Source organism: Bos grunniens, chromosome 4, assembly GCF_055505025.1.
Source record: "Bos grunniens cultivar Pamir isolate PY7600 chromosome 4, Bosgru_T2T1.0, whole genome shotgun sequence".
In the NCBI taxonomy this organism is placed as follows: domain Eukaryota; kingdom Metazoa; phylum Chordata; class Mammalia; order Artiodactyla; family Bovidae; genus Bos; species Bos grunniens.
The window spans coordinates 63,199,906-63,220,558 of record NC_141168.1 but is presented as its reverse complement, the minus strand read 5'-3'; the positions used below and the strand labels follow the sequence as shown (position 1 = coordinate 63,220,558).

Genomic DNA, 20,653 nt, shown 5'->3' with positions numbered 1-20,653 from the left:
CCACCAAACCAGCTCTCCAACAAATACTAAAGGATATTCTCTAGACAGGAAACACAAAAATGGTGTATAAACTCGAACCCAAAACAATAAAGTAAATGGCAACGGGATCATACTTATTAGTAATTACCTTAAACATAAATGGGTTGAATGCCCCAACCAAAAGACAAAGACTGGCTGAATGGATACAAAAACAAGACCCCTACATATGTTGTCTACAAGAGACCCACCTCAAAACAGGGGACACATACAGACTGAAAGTGAAGGGCTGGAAAAAGATTTTCCATGCAAATTGGGACCAAAAGAAAGCAGGAGTCACAATACTCGTATCAGATAAATTAGACTTTAAAACAAAGGCTGTGAAAAGAGACAAAGAAGGTCACTACATAATGATCAAAGGATCAATCCAAGAAGAAGATATAACAATTATATATCCACCCAACATGGGAGCACCGCAGTATGTAAGACAAATCCTAACAAGTATGAAAGGAGAAATTAACAATAACACAATAATAGTGGGAGACTTTAATACCCCACTCACACTTATGGATAGATCAACTAAACAGAAAATTAACAAGGAAAAAAAAAAAAAAAACATGTATCTATAAAGCTCACTAAAGCAAAGCACAGTAAAATGAGGTATGGCAATAAAAGGCGTTAAATTTATCAAATAAAAAAAAATAATAAAGTGCTGAAAAATTAAAGCTGTCAATTCTGTAATAGATATTCATTGAAAGTATCTTTTGAAATGGGGGTGAAAACACCTTCAGAGAAATGAAAGCTAAGGAAGCATGCACGAGCTATAAAAAATGATAAAGTCCTTTATGAATGATGATAATATCAAAACAAAACTGGGAAATACAGGAAGGAGTAAAGAGCACTACGAACAGTCAATACATGGATAAACATTAGAAACTATTCTCTTTTCTTAATTTCTTCATGGTAAACTATCAACATTATATTGTGAAATTTTTCAGAAAAAAAAAGACTATGGTATGACATAGTTCTGTCTTAGATATTATGCAAGTGGGATGAATACTGAAAATAACTAAAGTACCTCATGGTACATATTTTCAAAAAAAAAAAAAAAAAGAAGACCGTGGTGAGAATTTTTCTCTCTCTCTCTGACAGGGGGAGAGGTGAGACAGTAGAGGGGAGAAGTACTTTGTGGGATTAAGGAATATAAATAGTATAAATAACATATGATATATGCACTATTATTATACCCATTTCATAAAAAAAATAAATAAATAAAATAAAATGAGAAATGAAAAAAAAAAAGACATAGAAGAAAAAACTAAAATGAAATGTTTTAAAACATTGACAACAAACATGTCAGGATTATTAAAATCACTGTTCTGTCCTTATGCATGTTAATCTTCCACACTTTAAAAGAATTTTGCCCTTTCTTCCCTGGTTTTACTGTATCTACCCTTGTTGCTCTAAGGCCATAAGACTAACTGTTAGAATTGGTCATTTCCAGTGGCTACAAGAAGACTACTTCTAGTCTGAAAACTTTTCACTGATCTTCTGGGGATAGGGGCACATAGTGAACTGACTGAACAAGCCTTTCAGTGCAACTAACTACTGTACGAGCTGAAATGAGTCAGTCTAGATCATTCTCACTTTGCTATCTAGTGTGGATGCTTTGGGTTTCTCACTCCTAACTGAGCTTGGGCATTGATGGTAACCAAAGTGTATCATGTCATGGAGGAAACCAAGATGATTTTATGCTTTGTGGTTTTTCCTTGAGCAGGTCAGAATTTCTTTTATCTCTTTTGCTCTGCCAATGTTGAAGACTCTATATGGCAGATAATGGGAAAAGATACTTTGATTAATGCTTGGGAGTTGCCTAAATAACTGGTGTAGTAAAACATCTGTCCTCAACTCTGAGTGGTATCTTGGTCTTTGAGGGACAAGAGAATAGAGGTTGATGAGGTCATGCCTTATGGTGTAGTTTGTGCTGTGCATGCTCAGTCGGCTCAGTTATGTCCAACTCTGTGGCCCTGTGGACTATATATAGCCCACCAGGCTCCTCTGTCCCTGGGATTCTCCAGGCAAGAATGCTGGAGTGGATTGCTGTGCCCTCCTCCGGGGGATCTTCCTGATCCAGGGACTGAACCCACATCTGTTGCATCTCCTGCTTTGGCAAGCTGGTTCTTTACCACTAGCACCGCCTGGGAAGCCCATGGTGTCAGTTAGGGAAGATGAAATGGTAGTAGATGAAATGGCGGAAAGGAAATCACATTCAAACTAGCTGGGTCTTCAAATCAAATGATTCTTTCTAGAGTTGGAGGCCCTAGAGGGTGTAGCAACAACAAGCCAAATGGTTCTGTGTGTGTGTATGTGAGTGTGCTCATCATTCAGTCAGACTCTTTGTGACCCCATGGACTGTAGCCCTCCATGTTCCTCTCTCTATGACATTTCCCAGGCAAGAATACTGGAATGGGTTGCCATTTCCCTCTTTAAAATGGTCTGTACTCTGAATCAAAAAGTAACTGGTTGATAGGCCAGGGAAAAAGGGTATTCAGAGCTGAGGCAGGATGTCTAAAGGGTCTGGGCTGCCCTAGGGTGAAAAGCTTAGGGTTTTTATGGCTTGCGGGAACTAGTGAGTGTGGGGGTGGGAAGTGTGTGGTGTGCAATGGTAAAGCAGTAATTCCAACACTGACTGGTGCCTTTGCTTATCTTCAGTTTCCTAGTTCCTGAGAAGATGAGTATGTCCAACATGGTTAAAGATTGTTGTTCAGTCACTAAGTTGTCCAAGTCTTTGCAACCGCATGGACTGCAGCACGCTGGACTCCTGTCCTTCACTATCTCCTGGAGTTCGCTCAGATTCATGTGCTTTGAGTCAGTGATGCTGTCTAACCATCTTATCCTCTGCTGCCTGCTTCTCCTTTTGCCTTCAGTCTTTCCCAGCATCAGGGTCTTTTCCATCAGATAGAAATGGACAACAGCATTTATGTATATCTTTTCTATAAATTCTTCATGATAACTTGTGTTGTAGAAGATTGAGTCTTTTTTTTTTTAACACGTTGCTCATCTCATTAGGAGAATCAGTTTGATGGATTTAATTACATTAATTGTTTAATAAAAATATTTAGACACAATAGCTAGAGCTAGTGAATGTTCCCAGTATAAGATAAAAAACCAAATGCAACATTTAGACAAAGCAAGTTAATTTCATTGACACGATTCTGAGTTGTAAAAGCACAGACCAGCATCCGAAGGGAATGCATTTCGGATTTTTAATGTGGCAATTAAACATAGTTAGGGGGGCTATGTAAATTAGCATGTTTTAAATTTCATTTATGGTCATCTTAATCTGATATGGCTGACTTAATTTCATAGTCATTTGAGGATAGTTAATTCTACTTTATAGTTGCTTACCAGAAAATTATGCTTCATGCTGTGTAGTGAGGTTTTGTAAAAGAATCTAAAGAAAATTGTTACTGTTGGGGAAAAAAAAAGAATTATTTGTTTAAGTACCATCTAGCGTTGCTGCCTCAAAGGGATTGTTTTTGCATAGTATTTAAAAAAGATTTTAAATGTGTTTTATATCTTGTCAGTTTTTGAGTGGAAAAACATAGATGTGCGCTTAGCAAAAAACTTAAGTACCACTTTGGGGCCAGTCTGGGTCCACATCTTCCTGAAGTATTAGTGATAAATCTCATGGCATAGATGAGCTTACGGAGATGAGTTTACAGTTTAGGAAGTACTGTACCAGTTGAGAGTAATCTTCTGGTTTGTACATACGTGCTTTCTAAGTCTTTCAAATAAGTTATCTGTTAAAATGTCAAATCTTTCTTTTTTTTTTTTAAAGTCAAGATTTTTAACCCCAGCTAAGGAGAAGGAAATGGCAACCCACTCCAGTATTCTTGCCTGGAGAATCCCATGGACGGAGGAGCTTGGTGGGCTACAGTCCATGGGTCGCAAAGGGTTGGACACGACTGAGTGACTTCACTTTCACTTTCACTTAAGCTGAAACTCTAATACTTTGGCCACCTCATGCGAAGAGTTGACTCATTGGAAAAGACCCTGATGCTGGGAGGGATTGGGGGCAGGAGGAGAAGGGGATGACAGAGGATAAGATGGCTGGATGGCATCACTGACTTGATGGACATGAGTTTGGGTGAACTCTGGGAGTTGGTGATGGACAGGGAGGTCTGGTGTGCTGCAGTTCATGGTGTTGCAAAGAGTCGGACACGACTGAGTGACTGAACTGAACTGAATATAGAAAGATAATTTACTCATAAATAGTACCACATGAAAGAGGCCTGTAAATTTTCAATTCTGTGTTTAAAAAGTGAGAGTTCTGGATCTGATATCAAATATCAACATAAAGATGTTGCATGAATCAATTATCATAAAAAGGACTCTGAGTCTATTTAGTTTATAGCTGATTATACTTTGTTTAATACATGGCTTTGTATATTTGTGTAGTGTGTTTATGTGTCCAACTTTCTAAATTCTATGTTCAACCCCATGTGGCTTAATTATTGTCTTTGTGGGTTTATTTTTCAGATAATCACTGTATATTCATGGAAACAAATATTTTAAGACTTGTAAGGTTTTCTAACAGAATTCAGTATTTTCAGATGATCTAAAGACCTATTCCTAGAAAAATAACATAAAGTACTATTAATTAAGCTTAAATACAAATCTTTTAAATATAAAGGAACATTAAAACAGATTACACTGTGAAGATGTTAGTCACTCAGTTGTGTCTGACTTTGCGACCCCATGGACTGTGGCCCTCTAGGCTCCTCTGTCCATGCTCCAGGTAAAGATACTGGAGTGGGTAGCCATTCGCTTTTCCAAGGGATCTTCCCGACCCAGTAATACACTTTGAAAAACTGGGATTCTCAAAATGTATTTGAGGGAATGGTGATGGATCCCTGAAATCCTTTTGTGGGGAGGGGTCTATGAGGTCAAAACAATTAGTATAATAATAGTAAGAATTTATTTGCCTTTAAAAAAAAAAACTCATTCTCACATCAATATACAGGGCAATTTTGCTGAAACTATGAGAGACATCAGAACATTAAGAGATATGAGAATCCAGTTGTCTCCTGAGATTCACAAAAATGTAAAACAATGTCACTCTTTAAAACTGTTTTTGGGAAAACACTGATAATTTTAAACAAAACATGTTATTTGTGTTAACATGTAATGAATGGTATTATTTTCAAATGAATTAACAAAAGTTCCAGGTTATCAAATTTAGTTTCTAATATGTTATAACTTCATGGATACAAACCATATAAAGGAATGGCTTTGGAAGAACTTCTTAAAATGTTGTTGTTTATTGTTTAGTCACTAAGTCATGTCTGACTCTTTTGAGACCCCATGGACTGTAGCCGCCAGGCTTCTCTGCCCATGGGATTTAAAAATGTTAAGGGTTCCTAAATACAAAATGTTTGAGAATTATTGACTTAGACTAATTAGAGCTAGCACCTGATTTGGAGGCTGGAAAGTAAAAGTAGAGATTGGAACTTGCCTGGTACCTGAATAACATCGAGTATGTTTATCAAATTTTGAGTCTCACTTTCCTTAGCTATAAAATCGGAATAATATTTAATGTGTAAGATTAGAGACAATATATAGGTACATTGTTCACTCTAATACTCTGTCTATATTAAGTGCCTAACACTTTTTGAATAGGTGGCTGATTCAAGGGATAGTCATATTACAGATATCATTGGGGATATTTATGTGTAAACAGCCTATAGTTTTCTTTTCTCTTATTCTATCTTGAAACTCATTCAAGAATAAGAGTAAGAAAAAGATTGAGAAGAGTGTTAATTTTCTTCCTCAAGGTAAAATAAACACATTTATTGATACATATATGAGTCTTTCTTACCCTAGCAGTTTTGAGTCACTCATTCATCAAGTGTTAAGTTTCCCTATGCCATGTATTTTTAATTCTTTATTCTACATTTTCTTCTCTAACTGCATGCCCAGATTTTTTTCACCTCTGTACTGTGCATATGGTTTTTTTTGTCTTGTTTTTAAACACTTCTCCCACAGCCTGCCAAGCATTACAATTCATGTAGGCATTGTCATGACTAAGGTGTTCGTGCTCGTGATTGCAAACAACTAGCTGATTGATTGCATTTATACCTTTTACTCTTGGTGATATGGACATATTTGTTGTCTTAATGACAGACAGCCTGATAAAAAAATGCTTCTTTAAAAAAGTGACACAGGAAAAGAAATATTCCCAGTCAAGTGCCATGTTTAAATAAGTGAATGTCATTTCACTGAAAAGCTGCAGCCTAATCAGATTCAGGTTTATATTAATAAATCATATGAACTATTTTGAGGTACTCTGTAGCAGCTGTCTTGAAATACACAAGTCAAAACCTACCTAAAGGGTGGTTCATTGGATGTGTGCTACAACATGGATGAAGCTGAATGGGCAGTGTGTCTGCATTTACTCACTTCAAAAGGACAGGTTACAGCTTAATGTCATTATGAAATAATTAGACCAAATGCTAAAGTATAGTGAATGAATGACTTTATTTTTGCAGTCTTATGTTACTCTAGCCACTCATTTAGCAATCTTTATCTGTGGTACCTGTTTAATATCTATATATGTCAAAAGTAACAGGTTTTTTTTTTGTTGTTGTTAGAAATGGAAGCAGAATTTGTTGACAAAATGATCTTGGTGATTGATGAATTGCTCCCATTGTTAGTTTTCTTCTTGTATTGGGGGTTATCTACAATGCAGTAGAAGACAAATAGATGCCACACTTATTCATTTTAACTTAATGGGTTGGTATAGAATACAAGATAGCATTTTCCCCCAGCATACATGCACTAGTGAATTGAGTAAAAAATGTATTAAGCAAGCTTTTTAGTTTTATATCAAAATCAATACCAGACTGTTGTTGAAAATTTTAAGATTATGATTTCCTCATCAATTTATGTTGTACTTTAATCTCTTACAGTGTGATAGTTGGCCATCTAATCTAACAATATTTAATGTAATGATTTGAAAATGCAGTCAATTTTTCACGCATCTCATCATCCTGAACAATTACAGTGTTCATCATTCTGTTGTAAGTCACTGTTACCTATGTGAGGAAATTAGTCTTGTGTGGAGACTCAAAATTAAAAATAGATCAAAGGTCTAAAAGGTGAAAATCTTCATATTGACTGTGATTAAACTGTTACATGTTTTGGATTATTTTTGGAAAAGTGTTAAATTCTGTTTCCATTTACTATAAAATATTCTGCAGAGAGAAAGTAGAAGAGTAGTGTTCATGGTAAAGTGAAGCTGAAATCTCTCCTTCTAATCAACTAGCCACTTCATATAGAATCTTCATTGTATGATTACTTATGGAAAATAATGGTAAAATTCAGATAATAAGTAATCTTGATCCTCCTAATTGTGGGAGGAATATTGTCTTTTAGTAACGTATTGAACATCTGCTATGTACTTCTAGACACTGGGAATACTCTTGTCCTCAAAGAGTTCATTACCTAATAATTTATAATAATAACAGTGCATGACTTCCCAGATGGTGCTAGTGGTAAGGAAGCTGACTGCCAATGCAGGAGATGTAAGAAACAGGTTCGATTCCTGGGTTGGGAAAATCCCCCGGAGGAGGGTATGGCAGCCAACTCCACTATTCTTGTCTGGAGAAGCCCATGGACAGAGGAGCCTGGTAAGCTACAGTACATAGCATCATAAAGAGTCAGACATGCCTCAAGCAACCTAGCGTGCACAGTAAGTACAAAATAGTAGTAGGCCCAACAATATATATATGCCAATTTACTGATATGGAATATATTTTATTACTTTAACAATTGATATCAGGATTTCCTGTTACTAAGGAAATATCTTTGAGTAAATAACATCTTCAGTTCACATGGAGTAGATGAGAACTATGACATTGGAGGGCAATTAGGTGCACAAGCTTTTCTGCATTAGGGAAGAAGGAGCATTCATTTTGATTTGGACAGGGAGTGCATTCTGTGTGACAGGCGGAGAGAAGACAGAGAGGCCCAGGACTGGATTTGGGAATGTGTCTGGCCTTGTCTGGGGAAAGACCCACATATTTCCCTGGCCTGCCTCTCCCTCTGTTTCCCGGAGTGGCAGTTTGGCGCTTCTCTCTCCTTAAGTCAAGGTCCCCCCTCTAGTCCCGTCACCAGCACCATGTGGCCACCCTTCTAGGTACGTTGTTAGTTAAAGCTTGTTGTAGAGGGTTATCTGTTAATGTTTTATCACCTGTGTAAGACTCATATGGTGCTATGAAAGACAAGACAAATTTATTTGCTTTACTAAAGTTAAGGGAGAAAAAAAGCTGATCTTTAACTTTAGCAATTTAAAAAGGAAGACACCTTGTTGTAAATTAACTGGCTGCATTTGTGGACTTCCTGCTCAAAACTCTTTACAAACTATTTTGTTCTCTCATGTAATTTCTATCCCACTTGCCTGTACAACTCCTGGAGGGTGGGAATAACATTTCCTGCGGCTTGGTTACCATCCCAATACCTCACATAGCTTCTGCCCAATATAGGTGCTCATTCATATTTTTAACCTAACATTATTCTCAATATTAGCAGTTAATCTTTTTTTTCCCCTTAAATATTAGAGAAAACTAGAATGGAGATAGTCATTCTCTGTTCTGATTCTGGTAATTAGGGCTCTAGGAGGCTCCTCTGTTTTGATAATGTGGTTGTAGCTCAAAAATCACTCTTTTCCTTATGGTGCACTACTAAAATTGCATGAAACTGAATCTGGGCATGAGGGGGGAAAGCCTCTGATGTGTTCAGCATGGAAGACCAAGCTTATAAACTATTAACTAGTACACACCCAAATCAGTCTACTTTGGAAGAAAATAGTTGAAAGGATTTTTGATGAAGAAAAGATTTCTTTGCTAGTTTAAATTCATTCTAGGCAGGTCCTTAGGAATTTATGCTATGTATACATAAAAAGGACAGAAAAATAAATATTCCTTTCTTTCACATATCACAACCCATAGAAGGCAAGTCAGCTGGTAAGTAGATGGCAGCAGCTCAGTTTCTACAAGGAGGACACCTATGGCCAATGATGCATAGTTTAATGCTAATTTCATAGTTTCTAAAGACTATCCCAGAATTCTAGTTCTGTTAATGATACTAATGATGTTATTCGGGCATATGGAAAAAAAAATGTATGGACATAATGGCCTTATTTGTAGGCAGATTCACATGAACTATTTGCTATTATTAGAAAAAGATTTTATAAATATTCTGTATTTTATTTATGAAAAAATCTGCTTTGGCTTCTAACATGGAGAAGTGTGGGACTGCAGTATAATTAGATGAATCAACAACTGGCTCCCTTTCTTTACATAATAAGAGCATCTGCTATGTTTTAAAGAATGATTGGGAATTTAGCATTGAAGGAAACATGATCTAGTTTGAAAGTAAACATGCAACTATTTTATCATAATAAATGCTTTAATAGGATTTTTAGATCAAATGTTGTATGAGAGAAAAGTTCTATTTATGAGAAGAAAGTAGTGGGGGGATATCACAGGCAACAAATGGGCTCAGAAAGGTAAGTTTATTATAGGAATGCTTTTCCCTTGTCATTCTCACTCCATTCCCTTCAAATATTATTCTAAATCTTTGCAGCCATGCTCAAATTCAACTTCCTATTCCCCCACCACCCTCTGCTCCCATGGAATTGACCTCAGATTATTATAAAATATGAAACTGGAAAAAAAACTTCCTCAGCTTCTTACTATAAACATATCTACCTCTGTTTCTATACATTAAAAATATTTGAAGTACAGTTGATTTACAATATTAGTTTCAGATGTACAGCATAATGATTCAATATTTTTATAGGTTAGGTTCCATTTATAATTTTTAAATAAAATATTGGCTATATTCCCTGTGCTATATAATACATTCTTGTAGCATTTTTAAGGGTAGAGGATTAAGACATACAAACTACTACCTTGCCACTTCTGCCTTACCTCTCGCTACCACTGGTTTGTTCTCTGTATTTGTGAGTCTATTTCTGTTTTGTTATTCATTCACTTGTTTTATTTTTTAGATTCCACATACAAGTGGTAGCGTAGAGTATTTGTCTTTCTCTGCCTTATTTCAGTAAGCATAATACCCTTCAGGTTCATCAATGGTGTTGGCGGGATTTCTTGTTTTTTCAATGGCTGAGTGATATTCTGTGGTATATGTATATACCACTTCTTCTTTATCCATTCGTCTGTTGATGGACACTTACGTTGCTTCCGTACCTTGGCTGTTATAAAAAATGCTGCTGTGAACATTGTAGTGCATGTATGTTTTTAAACTAATGCTTCCATTTTCTTCAGATATATGCCCAGAAGTGGAATTGCTGGTTAATACAGTATTCCTATTTTTAGATTTTTTGAGGAATCTCCATAATGCTTTCCATCGTGCTTCACCAGTTTACATTCCCACCAACAGTATAAGAGGAATCCCTTTTCTCCAGCCTCACAAACATTTATTTGTGTCCTTTTTCATGATGCCCATCCTGACAGCTTTCCTGGTGGCTCAAATGGTAAAGAATGTGCCTGCAATTAGGAATTCCGATCCCTGGTTTGGGAAGATCCTTTTGAGAAGGGAGTGGCTACCCACTCCAGTATTCTTGCCTGGAGAATTCCATGCACACAGAAGCTTGACAGACTATATAGTACATGGGGTTGCAAAGAGTTGGACAGGACTGAGTGACCAACACTTTTCACTTTCATTCTGACAGATGTGAGATGATATTTCATTATGATTTTGATTTGCATTTCTCTGATTAGTGACATTGAGCATTTTTTCCATGGACTTATTGGCTATCTGCATTTTCTCTTTGGAAAAATGTCTATTCAGTTCTTCTGCCCTTTTTCTAATCAAAAATTTTTTTTATGTTGAATTGTATGAGCTATTTATTTTGAATATTAATCTGTTACTGGTTATATATTTTGCAAATTTTTCTCCTATCCTATAGGTTGTCTTCATGTTTTGAACTCATATACCTTGTTCCAACTCCCTGTGACGTTATCTAGTTTAGACTTTTGTGCAGAGTTCGTTTGGACTGTTGGGAGAGTTACTTTACTGCTCTCAGCCTCCAGTATGGCTTTCTTTCTATCCATCCACACATATCAATCATTAGGGTTGAATGTAAAGTTACTTTAGTAAGTGTATAATTCTGTCACTTATAATATCCGGTGGCCTTGTAACTATGGTAAGTTCAGACTTCTTCCTGAGATATTGGACAACTCCATCCTCAACTTTGCCTGGTTTAGCCCCCCCGCCCCCTTTTTTTTTCAATTACTTGGAGAAGAGTTGTTAAACTGAACAACTCTTCAAGTTGTTCAAGGTGGCTCAAGTCAGTTTATATAGAAAATAACATAATTAGGATTTAACAGATGATCAGAAACTTCTCTTACCCCCTTTTCCCCTCTCTTCTGCTCACATCTTGCCAGAAGCTTATAAGTAGTCTCGGACAGGAGTCAGGCTTTGCAGCCAACCATGTATTCAATTCCTGTACTTGTCTCTAACTATACAGCCTCTGGAGAAGGCAATGGCACCCCCACTCCAGTACTCTTGCCTGGAAATCCATGGATGGAGGAGCCTGGTAGGCTGTAGTCCATGGGGTCGCTAAGAGTCGGACATGACTGAGCAACTTCACTTTCACTTTTTACTTTCACGCATTGGAGAAGGAAATGGCAAGCCACTCCAGTATTCTTGCCTGGAGAATCCCAGGGACGGGGAAGCCTGGTGGGCTGCCATCTGTGGGGTTGCACAGAGTCGGACACGACTGAAGCGACTTAGCAATACAGCCTCTAGCAGGCATTTCTATCTCTGTAGTCCTCAATATCTTCATTCTAAGATGGTACTTATAGTTCTTCCCTTATTAGGAGTTGATGGCATAAGACATGCAAAACACTTAGTATATATTTTGGCTTTTAATGTTAGGTTAGTGCACTTGGCTTTGATTGTTGAGATACAGTGATAGGAACATACTGAGAAGATAGTGGTTAGATCATTAAATTGACTCAACACCATGCCCTACAATCAAGGTGACAGTTGAATAAGCTACTGCAGTTTAATCTGAAGATAAGGAAAATGAGCATATGCACTGAGCTGTTCAAAAGTTCATTCAGGTTTTTCCATAAGATGTTGCAGATGGACTTTGGCCCACCCAATAATAGCTTTCTCCAAATGTTTGTAGGGATGTAGAAGACAATTTTGATTTATTCTGTTGGCCCTAGGGATTATAGATTATTTATACCAAATGGGTATAAATAGTTGAGGTGGATTTTCAGTTAATATAAAGAATTCTATAACAGAGCTGCCTTAAAAAAAAATCTACCCAATATAGCAGGTGTTCCAGTGGAGGCCAGGGTTGTCAAATGGGACATTAGTGCTTTGACTAGACATTCAAACCTGTTGACTATTACCCAGAACTGCCACCAGGTAATCCCCCCTGGTGCCACTCATCTCTGTTGTTCAGTGAGTCAATTCAGTTTTTGCACAACATACTATTTTTCAGCATATCCCATCAGGGCCATTTACAGATCATAGTTTCTGTGGTAACCAATCCCCATAATAAGTTGCAGTCATCAAATAATCAAACACCATGTATCACTTTTCCTTCTGTAGTTGCTTGCTGGCTTTTATATTCCCCTGAAGTGTTAAATCTGGCCTTTAGGAATCAACATCCTGTAAACCCCAGGAGATGGTCTAATGTCGTCTGTGACATGGGGCTTATTGCACACAGCTGCTTATTGCTGAGTGGTGGGAGCAAATTATACCTCAGGTGAAAAATGTAAAATGAACCTGAGTGCATCCAGCTCTCACGAAGCACAGTGGAAACATTTTCCTTAGAGTAGATCTACTTGGCATTTTTATCCTACCTCACATTAGTAATATTACACATTCAACAATATTAGATTGGCCTAGGAGTTATAAAAGAATTGGTTGACTCATAAAATTTGGATTACATTCTAGGTCATCCTGTATGAAATTTCCAATTTTCATGCTGAATATTTCTGTACAGGGAAAATTCTAGGGAAAAAACCATACGTGAAATGTGAAATAATCAGGGTTTATTTTTGCTCCTCTGTCTATCCCCATCAGTATTATTCCTGTTTATAGTCACGTGTTTCTGGGACTCAAATGTTGTTTTACCTCATTTTTTCTTTTTTTCCTCCAAAGCCTTATCACAAGGTGGCTTCCTAATGCCACCACCCTTAAGTGGCACTTCATTTTCAGAACTTTCTGGATTTGTTTCTCTTATCAAAACTGTCAAGCACTTTATTTTCCATTTCCCCATGGGCATATCTCATCCTTTCTGAGATAATAGCCATCTACTTAAATTGACTCAATTACATCAATCCTTGCCTTATCTCAGGTAACTTATACAATAACAGTAGTAGTCAGAACAGAGGGTATTTATCCAGCTTAACTGATGGATGTCAGACTGAAGGTGAATTTTAGAGAAAACAGGGGACCTGTGCTCACATCAAAATAGACTGCGTATGTTCTGCCCGTGTACAGCTTCCTTTCTTTTCTTTTTTCCTTAAAACATCTAAAGGAAATAGTCAGTTGCTGTGTACCAAGGCATGCCTCTGTCCGTGAGAATGTGCTGAATACAAAGAAGGAAAGCATGATAATAGAGAATAACAGGAATGCGAGCTGAGGGAACAACTTAGATACCATGTTCAGGGAAAATGTCTCTGAAGAGAAATAACATTGAAGCTGAAGGAAGTAAACAACACATGAAGGGAACAGTGTGCTAGGCAGAGAGAACAGCATATGCAAAGGCTCTGAGGCAGGACAAAGCTTGATGTGATGCAAGATGTGGAAGGTGGCCAGTATGTCTGGAATTTTGTTTGGGCATAGTTGGATGAGATGAATTTGGAGATATTGTTAAGGGCTATGTTATTTAATAGGGCAGTGGGACATTATTGAGGGAGATTAAGTAGAGCAACAATTAAATTTATAGCTTGATAAAGGTTTTCTGACTGCTCTGTGACAAATAACTTGGATGGTGGCAAGAATGGGAAAATATACCTGAAAGTCCAATAGAAAAGCTGGATTATCTGTCAGGAAAGAAAAAAAGAAATAGGGAGCAGTGGATAGATTGCAATATCTCTTTTTAGGTAGGTACAGACTTTTGGATTGGATTAGGTATGATAGAAGGAGAGAGAGGAAACAAGGATGATGGCAGATTTTCTGGTTTTATCAGTGAATGGATAGTTATACCACAGGATGAAATGGTGAATGTTCCCCAGTTTACAGTAGCAGGAGATAAAGCTTGAAGAGGTAAAGTAATTTGGTCATGGTCACCTACTTTTCTAGTCTACTTTTTCAAATTTAAGCAAATGCCCCCAACTAGGAAGTTATTTGGGTGGGAAATATATTCTTATTCTGGGTAGTGTTCCAGGAACCCAGTACCAATATTGTATCAACATTTATATTTATATCATTCATTTATATCATTCATTTATATCATTCATTCATGCAACAGATAATGAATTTTCTAAGTGTCATTGGGCACAGAGCAGTGACAGAGCAATGGTCCCTGTCTTGCTGATGGTGAGGAAGGTGGGCAACTAAGTCCTGTAACCCACCATGAGATGGCTGTAGAGGTGAAGCACTGGATATGTGGGGAGCCAAGAAGGTCTTCTCCATGAAGATCTTTCCTTCTTGCAAGTGAATATTGAAGACCGAGTAGAAGTTAGGATGAAAGATCAGGAAATAGTGTTCTAGGCAGAAGTGACAGCTCATGTTTAGAGATGAGAATCCAAAAAGTTCAGAGAACCTGAAATTAGAGCCATGTGTTTGAAAGACTAAGTCCAGATGGAGTGGGGAGAAGTAAGGCCACACAAGTAACCAGGGCATGACACCCAAAGAGTCCTTGGAAGGAACTTATATGTGATCCTGTGGTAGAAGGGAAAGCATTTATGACTTTTAGAAGGGGCATGACTTGAAAAAACTATCATTTTAGGAAGACCATTGTAACTGTAGTATGGAGAATGGATTAGAAAGGCTACAGCTACACAATAAATATTTGTTGGTAATATTCTATAAATGTCTAGTGTGTATAATAGGCAGTTGCAAGGGTTTTCAGTGTGGTTGGGTATAACTGATGAAAGATAATTTGCAGCCACTAGGGAGTGGCAGAAACAGAGCAGCCTCAATGAGTTTCATTGCTGTTTTATTCTGTTATTTGAATTTTTAGGCGATTTGACTTTAGTATACCCATACATAAGTATTTTTTTTTTTTTTTAGTTTGCTTGTGTTTTACACTTTTGTCCTAGAAGGTTATTAAAATAGATTTTAAGAAATAATGTTGCTTTTTTAGAAATTTATATATATATATATATTTCTATTTAAGAATGGTGTATTTACTGATACAAACATTCTTATTAACCTAGCTAGAATTATAGTAAAAATTGACATATTAAAAATACTTAGATATAATGCTCAGTAAAAAAAGAATATAAAATTTCATTTTTGTTATACCATATATGTATAATTATAATATTTTAAGATATATGATAGGGTACTTTAAATATCAATTTATTATGAATGTAATTTTGTGTATGCCTTTTATTGTTTACATGCAATAAACATTTAAACATATGTCATATTTTAATATATTTTCAAAGCTCCTAACTGATAATTTCTATTCTTTGAATTAAATCATAGAGAAGTCTTGTAGGTCAAATCCCTCCCAAATACAAATTCTTGCTTCTTTACAATACAATATCAAGTTTCTCTTTTAACACTGCCTTTTAAAATATTTTGGTTGTTTAAAGTTCCTTCTTAATTATTGACCTAATCTCTTTCTTTGAAAAATCTGCCTCTTTGGTTTCAGTTCTTTTCTCTGTGATTTTAAGGAAATGCTTAAACATTTCATATGTTATCAAGACTTACTCATGAGGATTTATGCTGGAGTGTTAACCCTGGGAGAAGATTACCTCACAGCATAGTGAAATAGTTATTGAAAGCGAGGTTCCCTTCTGTGTTTGCGTGTTCAGATTTGTTTATACTGGATTAAAAATTTCATTTGGTGTGTGTATATCTATACTTTTCCAATTCAGGAGAGCCTGATGGACTACAGTCCATGGGTTCACAAAGAGTAGGACATGAAGGAGGACTAAGAACTCATACTTTCCAATTACTAATTGCAGTTTATGTCTTCCTTCTGCCCTTCTCATGTTTGCTGCATATTTTCTAATTTCTTTCCACTAGAGTAAAAGCGACAAGTTTCTACAACAGTGTCTTATATATATTGGGTGAGCCAAAAAGTTCATTTGGGTTTTCCCATACATCTCTATAAAAACCTGAACAACCGTTTTGGTCAACCCAACAGTAAGCTCACATAAATATTTGTTAAATAAATAAAAATGATTTAACATTTTTCAAAAAAAATCTCCAGAAGATCTGAGATGTGTTTGACTATTAGAATAATCACTGAGGGGTTAAATTATATTAAAAATCACATGATTAATTAGTAGAAAGTCATGACTAGAAGCTGTTGACTCTGATAACTATTGCTAGAATGAATTCATTACTCCAGGATGCAGTCTTAGGAAAATTCTAAAGTATGATTAATGTTTGAAGTGATGATCTTAAGTAGAAGTATTAATATAACAGGTAAGGAGAAATGAGTATGCATTGTAAGAGTACTGCCTGGTGAACTTTTGCCAGGTGGTTGCCAGGTAACCACCACACAGATGAATGCAGAGAACATCATCTTCCTCAGGCTCCCTCTGGTCACTGTCTCACCCAAATGATTATTAGCTCCATAGATTAGTTTTGCCTGTTTTAAAAGGTATATGTAAATTGAATTATGTAATACATACTCTTTTGTATCTGACTTCTTTCACTCAACAATATGTCGATGACTTCATCCCCACTATGTGTAGAGAAAGTTCATTTTTAGTGCTATGAAGTGTTTCTCTGTAAGATTACTGGACAATTTATATTTCAGCTCTACTGTTAATAGACATTTGGGTTGTTACTGATTTTTTGGAAACTGTAGATACAGCTTAAATTTTCTCATATATATATATATATATATATGAATGTCTCTTGGCTTTTGATTTAAGAATAGAATTGCTTGGGACATAGGGTATATGTATGTCTAGCTGTCAAAGATGTAGCTAAAGATTATTCTAAAGTGTTGTATTATATTTTATGTATTAGAATATGGTGAACATTAGGGATGTGTTTTGATAAAATAAGAATCATAGTGGCAGAAAATACTCAGTTTTAAAATTTAAGAAATGTAAATAGTGTGTAATTTAAAAAAATAAAATAATATTTTTTATACTCTTTTGTTCCAGCTTTTTAATTTGATACAGAGAGAACTTGGTAAATATAATATTTTGCAATAGTAACCTTAATGTACAAAGAGGTCTGTAACAGGACATTAAAAAATTTAATTTTTTAAATTTAATAGGGCACATATTAAATTAACAGAGATGTACTTGATCCCTAGTACTAATAATTTTTCCTGTGCATTTTATAAAAAGTGAATCTTGGAATTAAAATCAGAAAAAGACAAATTTGCAGGTTTCAGTTCATTTGACGTCCAATAAATTTTTCTTTCTGTTTCTTTCCCTTTACTAGAGTTTCTTGGTTATGTTTAACATGAGCTGTATACAGTATTCTGTATACAGAGTGGTAGGATCAGTGATCAATGTATGCTCTTTGGCAATTATAATTGCTTTTTAATCCCAAATTAGTACTCTGGAGTGTATACGCAGGTCTTACCAAACATTTTAAAACATAGGCATCCTTATCTTAATATGATTATTGAATACTATTTCAGGTTCACTTACATTAAGTGTAGAGTTAGGAAAGTATTTTAATGTATTGCAAATGCTAATGACTCAGTTTTCACCAAATTCCTTTACTATGCAAGTGTAGGCTCCAGAAGAAAAAACTGAAGTTTTTAAATGACATAGAAGGATGAAAATATCACTAAGTTTAGTATCTTTGGTTCATTTTTTGTTATACTGAATGGCTTTTATCTTGCTGAGAGCAGTGGTGTAATATTGTTACCCCTCTTTACTTGTGGTTCTTTCAATCATCATTTGATTGGATTAAACCCTTTACTGAGTCTTAGTTTCATTATTAAGTCAGAGTTTGGGACTTAGCTGGCTCCTCCTTAAGCTGATTTCTGGGTACAGGCTCTATATATTTATATAGGGTATTAGATATATATTTAATAAAAGTGTTGCTTAGAGAGGCCTCTCTGGTTTTCTCTCTTCTTTATAAGTGAAAGGAAATATTTCAGGGAGAGAATAACTGTCTTCTCCCTTCCAGATCTTCATAACTGGTGCTAAATAAGCTAGGGAAGAGAGAGATCTGCTGAATCATGGCATTGAACTTGGTGTTTCAAGCACTGTAATTTCTGATGAATGGTGTCTCCGGAGGCTTCTGTAAAATGATGCATCCTGACATCCAGTGACCTTTTAAACTAATATTTCTATTATGTAATTCAGTTGCTTCTGTTTCCTGGAGGTAATAGCATTAGTTTGTACTGAGGTAGATAATGATTTTGTTAGCAATTTCCTTTGTGGTAAGTGTTTTTGCTGTAATTTAGTTTGAAGGAAGAATTGTTTGTACAAATAAAATCTAGAGGAACTCACCTACTAGTAGTACACTGTGATCAAGAAGAAGGTGGTCCATCACTTCTGGGACAATATTCTTGACACTCTGGGTAAATACAGTCACATTGGCTCAATTTCAGGGGAAGATTGTTGCCAACTACTAATTTTTAAAAATCGTATAACACGCACAATGCTAATGACAAAGTATTGGGGCTGTGGAATCAGACCTATTGCTAACTCTCTCATTGATGGGTAAGCAGTGTTACAAACTTGAATTTCTTTATTTATAAAACAAGAGTAATAATACTTCACAAGAGTGCACAGTAACTGTTAAGTGAAGTGATAACAAGAAGCATACCTTGTAATACCTGACATGCATTGACGTTTAATATATATTATTGATAACAGTTTTTCTTTGCTTCATGGGTGCTGTAAGGACTTAAATGAGTCTAAGTTATCAAAGATGATTTAAGATGTGCTTACTCACCTTTTACTGTTTTGTTTTTATTATATTTTGATTCATGTTATATCTATTAACTTTTTACCAGTAATTGACTATTTGGAATACCTGCTCCCCTTTGGTATGCCTGATGACAATTTACTGTAGGTAGAATGAAGAGGATGGGCTGGACAGTTGAACTCTTATTCTCATATTTTTATTTAAAATGTTTACAGTGATAGCAAAACAAAGATGTGGTTAAAAGGAAGAGCATGTGTTTTCTTGCACAGTTTGCTTCTGTTCTTAGTCATGCATAACTTCCACGCATCTCTCCTACTCTAAGATGTCACTGTGGCCCACAGGTCATCATCTCTGCCGCTGTGCATTTGATTGCAAAGCCTTCTCCTCTACCTTAGTTGAGGGCTTGCCTCCTCCATGAGGTGCTTTTACTGTGCTTCTGCTCTTGACTTCTTCCGTTTTCTCACCTTGCTCTATCTCACCTACTTGCCACTTGGTTTTGCCATTTCTCTGATCACAACTAGGTCACACTAGGTTTGACTAATTTGAAATCAGATTTGCCATTTCTCTGATCGTAACTAGGTCATACTAGGTATGACTAATTTAAGATGAGATTGGTGCTTTCTGTTGAATAGTTGATTCATTTCCATTCATCTGTTTATCTGTCCATCTATCTACCCATCTATGTGAATAGTTTATTTAAGACCTTCATTTAAATAGTGCAGAGTATGTGCTAGGACATATGGAAAACAGGAATAAATTAATAATAGAGGATGATTAGACTAATTACTTCTATTGTTCATGCATTCATGCTCAGTGGCTAAGTCCTTTCCAACTCTTTGTGACCCCTTAGCCTGCCAGGCTCCTCTGGCTATGGGATTTTCCAGGCAAGAATACTGGAGTAGGTATTAGCTATTCCTAAATAGTTGTTTTGTATCTTTAAATAACATCAAAAGATTGACAAATCAATGTTTATTTATATTTCTAAGTTAAAATGAACTATTTAATATCTTATATTTCTCTTCATGATCCCTTGCTTAGAAAGAACCTGTTTCACTTGACTGACAATTGCTGATCCTTGTTGCATTATTTAGCACTTTAATCCTAATATATGAATCTTAATAAAGAAAGTACTGCAAAATTTCTGAAGCCTGAATATCCAAACTTAAATAATACTGGTGTGGGTAACCTTTCTCTTCTCCAGGGGATCTTCCCAACCCAGGGATCGAGCCCAGGTCTCCAGCATTGCAGGTGGATTCTTTACCAGCTGAGCCACAAAGGAAGCAATAAGCATGTAGTCTTGCTTTTAAATAACTTCACGAAAATTTAAAAATGGAGTTGAAGCAAGATTGGAACAATGAAAATTAAACATTTATGATACTTGCTGATCTGTTTTTGGCACCATTCTCAGTTATTTGGTCTAACTCATCAGATCTAATATCTGCAGGGCCACTTTACCATATTCACTGTAAATGACATAAAAACATGAAGAAGTCTACTTTTGAGAAAGACAGCTATATCAGTTGCACAAACATGAATTTGCTTTATACGTTAATAAAATTAAGTTAATGTGTGGATCTGTTAAATTTTTAAAATA

General features: G+C 36.0%; 1 protein-coding gene across 22 annotated transcripts in view; it reads left to right on the top strand.

Moving 5' to 3' along the window:
• The window catches only part of IMMP2L (inner mitochondrial membrane peptidase subunit 2), a 958,924-nt gene that overhangs the window by 201,124 nt on the left and 737,147 nt on the right, over positions 1 to 20,653 (top strand). Inside the window, exon 5 of one of the 22 annotated variants that reach the window (XM_086396595.1) lies at positions 20,261 to 20,633. The exons of the other annotated variants lie outside the window; for them this stretch is intronic. Coding sequence (XP_086252721.1) covers positions 20,261 to 20,327 — 67 coding nt within the window. The 3' untranslated portion in view covers positions 20,328 to 20,633. Of the gene's footprint in view, positions 1 to 20,260; positions 20,634 to 20,653 lie in introns of those variants that run through there. 22 annotated transcript variants of the gene reach the window in all.